The 7,167-nt window shown below is 52.9% G+C and overlaps 1 protein-coding gene across 1 annotated transcript in view; it reads right to left on the reverse strand.

The window, feature by feature from the left end:
• PIGO (phosphatidylinositol glycan anchor biosynthesis class O) overlaps positions 1 to 7,167 on the reverse strand; it is a 27,007-nt gene that overhangs the window by 14,037 nt on the left and 5,803 nt on the right. The window contains 6 exon segments of the mRNA XM_009647350.2: positions 1 to 6; positions 8 to 567; positions 2,464 to 2,637; positions 3,117 to 3,276; positions 4,281 to 4,404; positions 5,536 to 5,679. The exon segment at positions 1 to 6 is cut by the window's left edge and continues 920 nt beyond it. Coding sequence (XP_009645645.2) covers positions 1 to 6; positions 8 to 567; positions 2,464 to 2,637; positions 3,117 to 3,276; positions 4,281 to 4,404; positions 5,536 to 5,679 — 1,168 coding nt within the window.

A 7,167-nucleotide genomic window follows, 5' to 3' on the forward strand; every position in this document is an offset into this window, starting at 1 on the left:
GCAGCCTCTGCTGAGGCCAACACTGGCCAAGGGTGGCTGACTGCCCGCCAAACGGGCTCGCTTGGGATGTCGGCCCCACCAGTGCCAGAAAAAACCCATCTGAGAAGCTGCGGCTGCCCATGACAACACCAGGAGGAGATCCAGCCCCTCCTGGGTCAACACACGGGCCAGCCCAAGCAGAACAGCCACCACTAAGCCCCAAAGCAGTGGGTACAGGAGGCAGCTGCGATAGAAAGAGTCCGATGCTGTGGCCAGCTCTGAGGCCACGTAGCAGAGCAAGCAGGAAGCAGCGATGAGGATGCAGCCCCCCACCATACGCAGGGGATGGAAGCGGGCCCAGGACTGGGTGCACACAGCCCGTGCTTCCCGCAGGTAGAGCTGGAAGCGACTGATGAGGCTTCCCAGCCTGAACTTCAGCTCTGGAGGCACCAGTGTCACTCCCTGCACCTGGGCCAAGAGCTGAGTGTGCTCCTCCACAGCGCTGGAGAAGAGCTCCTGCAGGCGCTGGAGCTGCTCTGCTGGCAGGTCCTGAGCCACCAGCGAGTAGGAGTGCAGGAAGCGGTCCACCTGCAGGAGAGGGGACACAGGGTCAGACAGCAGCACTGGGATGACTGGGAATGGGATTCACTGCCATCTTCCTCACACAGCCCCTCCAGAATGCAAATAGCAACAAACTGCCAACCCCGGAGCTGGTCACCCAAATTCAGGATGTGACTGGCAAGAAACACAATCCATCTGCCAGACTGACATCCCTCTCAAGTGACATATCCATCCCAGCAGCCACACTGACTCCTCTCAGTTCTTCATCTGCAGGTGCACCTCTGGTAAGACCGTGCATCACTAAGGGCTTTTACGCAGAGTCTCTGGTAACTATGATGCAAATTTCCCTCAGAACTTTGAGTCATTACTAGCTGTTAATCAGCACCTGATGTCAACTTTTACGTTGTTTATCTGAGAACAAACGTCAAACTAAAGAGCTTATAGTGGAGCAGTTTGCTCCTTCTTCAATATAGAACCCCCTGTACCATAGGCTAAGGAGAGCTCATTCTCCTTCCTACTTCAAGAGGACAGGAACAGAGGCAGCTATGATCCCAAAGTCATAAAAAAAGTCTTACAAGGGCATTACTAAGGCAGGACACCCGTACAAACATCCAGCTGCTCAGCAGTGTAAATCTGCTCAAGCCTTGAAATGCCTTCCAGTCGCCTCAGAGCGCAGGCAGAATCAGCCCGCCCACGAACAGCAAACATACACACCAGCTCTCTTCCAGGTCTGCACGACCTCCATGGTATGCAAAAGCTTCTTCAACACCACCGTGACTGAGCCAGAAACCTCTTCAGACAAATGAGTGCGAATATTTAAACAGGCAGGACTGGGTAACGCTAGTTCCTAATAGGTGATGATCAATATCCTCAGTGACTAACAGACAGTAACATACGCTATCATCTTTAAATGACAAAGCACTCTGCTGCTCTACATACAGCAGAGAGGCTGAATGTTTTTGCCTTCCCATCAGCAGTCGTATCCTCTCCAGCTCCTCACTGACTTGCACCAACAGCCTCCAACTGGCACATCATGGGTTGCTTCCAGGGAACTGGGCCCAAAACAGGACCTGTCCCCATTTGGCTTCTTCCTTGAGAACGCCAGGGGTACAACAGGGAGCTGGTTGGGGGCTGGAGGAGTTATTCTTGTGCTCCTAACAATCCAGGGGTCCCTCAAAGGCAGGCTGGCACTTAGCTAAGACATGTGCCTTGTAAAAGGTACAGCAAGTCTGGTTCTGTGGCATGCCAACAGCCACAACAGACAGCCCTCACGTCCTCCGGAGAGGCTCTGACTTGCCCTGGCACATGGCCTCCTCCATTGCCTGGGCTTCTTTTATGCCTGGTATAGTCACTTTCGTTCAACTTTTGTCAGTCAGCTGTTGGGGTTCTCTATTTCCTTGTGCTTGCTCCTTCTTTATCCCACTTTACTGTCACCTGTTACATGGTGTTTCTTTTATTTAGTCCTTACCTACTGTTTTCCTTCTGTCACTGGTCTAGAATAGCTTTTTAGCTAACACTTTTTCCTCCAAAACTGAAGCAGCATCAAAGCGTCCATTTGTACGCTTGAATCTCTGTTAACAAAACTTGCCCCTAGTCATCTTCAGCCTTGAGGAACCAGCCTCCCCAATAACCAGCTCTGACCATCTGGGACCAACCCTCATCCTGAAGCAAATGCCGTCTCCCTGGCCAGTATTTTCCACACCACAGCACTCACCACCAAGCACTAAACAGGCATCTCTCATTTCTCTTTTGGTAAAAATGGTGCTGGAGCAAACACTGCAAGGAGGTAACTCTTCAAAATAAGTTCCTCACGAAGGTAACACCATGTCACCACCCCACCTCCACCAAACAGAAGAGGTATGTGCTTAAAAAGCCATTCCTTCTCCTCGCTAGTTCAATGGGGAGGCCCACTGTAGGCCGTACCTGCTTGGCATTGATGTGATAGACCAAGAGCTGCTGCAAGGCTGCAGACACAGCGTCGCCGTCCCCGGAGAACAGCTCAGCCATCACCTCCCCGATGTTACTGTAGGGAATGGGCACACCCAGCAGCAGGGCCACAGTGGGCACCAGGTTCACCTGGGGAACGGCCTCAGGCTCCTGGAGAGACAGGGGAGGAATGGGAAATTCAGAAAGAATGCAGCAACGTGGCTTTTCACTCACTTTTCCAGAGAATGGTGGGGAAGACATCCCTGCTCAGAGGGGAATCTGGGGAAGCCAGGAGGGGGGAAAACACAGGGGAAGGCAGAGGCACAGTTCTGCCCTCTCTGAGTGCCCTGCAGAGGGGAGGATGCCTGCTGGGAGCTGCAGGTCCTTGGGTCTGGTCCTGGCTGTTTAACAGCTCGCCTGGCCCCACTCAAACACCCCTCACAGCTGGAGGGGCCTGAACATGGGTCCTAAACACTTCAGTTACCTGCATCCTGTATGAGTCTTTGCAGTCTTCCCTTGGGAAAGGTGACAGACTCCCCACCCCTCAATCCGAACAATCCCAATCAAACCATTACTCTCTGTAACCCCAGGATGCAGTTTTTGCCCCAGATACCACCTCACGCAGAGGCAGCTAAGGATCAGCTTCTTACCTGTGGAGGGCCAGTGCCAAATAGGGGTGTTTTGCTGTACACAAACAGTGCTGCATTCACTTCCTTCTCGCTGTCACCACCATGGTCTCCAGTCTCTGTCATGCCGTGGTCTCCAGCCACCAGAAGAAGGGTGTCATTCCCTAGATGATCCACCAAGGACCTGTCACCGGGATAAGGAAGGTGAGCCCTACCTGGGCAGGGTTGCAGGTAGCCCAGGTGGGAGAGGACATGTTCCCACCAAGCCTGCCAGCACAACAGAGGAGAAGCCCACAAAACATCTGATCAAATCTAAGTGCTGATACAGAGCTGTAACAACTGAGCCAGGCACCAGGACATGGATGCTTTAAAACCGAACTGAAAATTCAGAGCCCTGAGACAGAGTGGACTGATCTTGCTTAGGTCCCCAGTGAACAGTGGCTGGCTCCTCAGTGCCTTTGGGGATCTTAACAAAATCCAATTCAGAAGAAAGGTTCCCAACTGGAAGAAAGTTTAGGCTGCTTCTGTTTGGATCTTGTGAATTGTATCACATTGTGTGAGCAATCCTACTTTTAAAGAAAAAGGAGGGGATTTGTCCCTGAAGGACGCAGTAGGTATGACACAATATATACTGCACTCTCAGATGCAGCAGGGCAAGTTATCCACTCCTTCCAGCAGCAAAAATCAAAGCAGTCCTAAGAGTCAAAAGCCACAGCATTTTGGACTGAGGCAGGGCTGTGCAGTCAGGGTTTCTGGATCCCATTCTGCCCTCTGACACAAAGGCACAACTCACGGGTCTGTGCAGTGAACGCAGCATTCCCCAGCCAGGGCTCTCCAAGTGCTTCTCAAACTTAGCCAACCCTCAGAGTAACAACCTCCGTTCTAAAGATGGGGAGAGTGAGGCTCAGCTGCACTCCAGCTGCATCATTACCTGGTTGGGAACCAAGGCTCCAAGACCTGAAGAGGGCCTTACCTCTGAAACCAAACCTCTTGTGAACATGTGTCTAAGCAACCAAGACTGCCCCATAACTGGGGTTTCAGCTCTGCTGGCCAAAGCCTTTCTCCATGTTAACAGGCACAGTAAGTGTTCCCTGTTGCCCTCTGCATCTGTAAATTCCCTGGGAAGACCCCACCAGCCTGGCTGAAGGAGGAGGCCAGCTGGCAACCCCCCACCACCACACCAATCACCTGAGCATCTCATTCATCTGAGTGAGCTTCTTAGCCATTTCAGGATGGTCAGGTCCATGTTTGTGCCCACAGTGGTCCACGCCAAGGAAGTGAGCAATCAGCACATCCCATTCACCACTGTCCACTGCAGAACAAGAGCAGCCTTATCACATACCATCCTGGAACTCAGACACAGGCTCTACATCTGGATCCTCCTGCCAGAGCCCTCTGCTTGCCTCTGGAAACTGCTGTTTCTTCCCCTCCTGCCATTGTCACTCCCAGCTCTCAAGCAGATCAATGCAGGTTTTAACAGAGGCACACTCCTGGTCTGCGGGTGCCTGGGGGCCATGCTGCAGGGAGCTCAATGCCCACAGGCACCCCAGTATCCTTGGATTTTGATCACCACCCCTCAGGAGAGGAATCGCCCAATGTCACCCAAAGCACCTTGAAATACCCTTAACTCAAATTGTCATAAATGGAGCTAAAGGACAGGGATGGTCAAAAAAAAAAACCAAAACAACAGAGCTCCAGTATTTCCCTGGAGATATTTCAGGTTGCACTCATCAACGTGCCCCTCTGCATCCCACCCAGGACATGGGCACGGCACACCAATGCTGTCCCTAGCTAGAAAGTTACCCCAGCCTTTCCCCTCTGCTTCAGGGTTGTGACACATGAAAACCAAAGTATTCAGAGTGAAATGATGAGCTGCAGCTCTCCCACAAGGAACAAGGACCTCCTTATGAAAGGCCGCTGCACCCTTGGTTTACTTAGCTTCATACACGGATAAAGCAAAGAGCATTCCCCTCAGTCCTAGGACTTCAGGGAGGAAACCACCTAAAATTCACAAATCCATCTCATGCTTCACCTTCTTTCCAAGCCTGGGAGCCACTGATACTCTGCCGAGCGCAGTGCTGTGCCCCAGCCTCCTGGCTGCACTGCTGGGTATTTCTTAGAGCGCTGTGTGCCTGCTCAGGCAGCCACGTGTCAAAGTTAAGCTGCTCCTCCTGCTCCACCCTGGCAGTGTATTTCTAGGACAGATGTAGAAGTTAACCTCGTCCCATCAAGCTACACTCTTTTTTTTAATAGAAACAGTTTACAGGCCCCAAAAACTGGCTTATCTGTGGAAATCTAGCTAGAACACTGTAATCCCCAGGCAGCAGCATGTGACTGCCCAGTACCACTCTGTAACAGAACTCTTCAGTCCTACCCCAAACTTGCAGTAGGAGCCCTGTGTAACACAAAGGGTTACCCAGGCCCTGAGGGAATAGCTGCTTACCAGTTGGATAGAGATGCTGCAGGATCCCATTGTCCACACTGTGAAGATCCTTCACGTTAAAAGAAGGGAAGAAATAGGAGCGGAAAAACTTCTTTGGGAACAGTCCTTCCCAAGTGTCATCACCCATGAAGACCACTCTCCTTCCTGAGTCAGCAAGAAAGGAATTAATGAGAGCAGGGAGCCCACCCAAGTCATGCTGTTACCCGCACCAGTGCGAAGAGCCTGGGCAGATCCAGGTCAGGCTCTGGAGCACTGGCTCCTCTCCAACCCACACTCAAAAGTGACCTAAAATTAAAATGGCCATCTGGCTGCATTTGAGTTTGAATATGGGGAGCAACCAGCCCTGTTTCTAAGCCTACAAGTGCCCCCCACACCAAATCTACCTGCACAACCTCATGACTAATCCTTGCCCTCTGACATGTCATCCCAGCAGAAAGGCCCATGGGTTGAACAGGCCGGGAAGCCGGCAGGTACCCACCCCTATTACCACAGCGCTCAGGAAGGTGCAGCAGGAAGCAGACAAACCCTTGACCAAGGCCTGAAACCCCACTGTAACATGCAAGGCAGTAGATGGCTGCTGACAGGGGCTGAGTAGAAGCCATGAGCCCTGATCTGAGGCTTTAAACACAGCGGCAGTGGGTCATATGCAGGAAAGAGAAGGCAAAAGCACCGACACTTCCCACTGCCCTCGCTCTGCTTGTCCTGCCAGCCACCAGCCAGCCCTCCGTGTTTCCACATAGCCCCTCCAGCCTGGGAGCAGGAACCGTTTTCTCCAAGGCTGCTGCTCTGGCACAGGGACTACCAGCATTTTTCACCTTGGATGATTTACTGCGTTTGCCCACCTTGCTCGCATAGAGGGGAGCGGACAACCCAGTCACATTGCCTCATGCCAGGCACTGGTATTCGTGCCACTCTGAGCCCTGGAAGGGAATCTCTCTGAGGAACACAAGACCGTGTCCTGTCCCCTTTTCTCTACTCGGTCATCCCACCCTAACAAGCTCTTTACAGGTGCACAGCCCAGCAGCACCAAACTACACAGAAAATGCGACGGGGTCACTGCCTAACAGCCGCAGGCAGCTGGCCAGGCAGGCTTGCTGCCCGACTGACTCCTGCAGCACACAGAATTGCAAGGGTTGGAAGGGACCTCGGGAGATCATCTAGTCCAACCCCCCACCTGGCACCAGCTCCTGCTGCGTCGTGCGTCTCACCTGAACGCAAACACAACGCAACTGATTGCCCTTGGCTTTGTACAGCCATTCCTGGTGGTGACCTTGTGACAGTCACCATCAGGACAGCCACCTTCACCTGCTTTCTCATCAGCTTTGAAGACAACGAAGCCATGGTCCCAGCTATTTACTCCCACTATGAGCTGGAGAAACCCTGCCTGCACAACAGCTCTGCCTGAGACAACCGTCACCTGAGCAGGGCAAAGGAATTAGCTGACAGGGAGGAGGTGGCATAAGCAGTTCCCTTCTCAGGGAGAGAAGAATAAAGGCCCCATGTGAGCGCTGGCCGGTGCTCTGCACATGCCCTCCTCTCCCACCGGGACGCTGCCCCTGCCCACCTACCGTTCCGCACCAGCTGCGCCAGCAGGTTGTCCTCCTGGATCGCGTAGGGGGACAAGGTGGTGGC

This window comes from Egretta garzetta, unplaced genomic scaffold, assembly GCF_000687185.1.
Source record: "Egretta garzetta isolate BGI_Z169 unplaced genomic scaffold, ASM68718v1 scaffold59, whole genome shotgun sequence".
Classification (NCBI taxonomy): domain Eukaryota; kingdom Metazoa; phylum Chordata; class Aves; order Pelecaniformes; family Ardeidae; genus Egretta; species Egretta garzetta.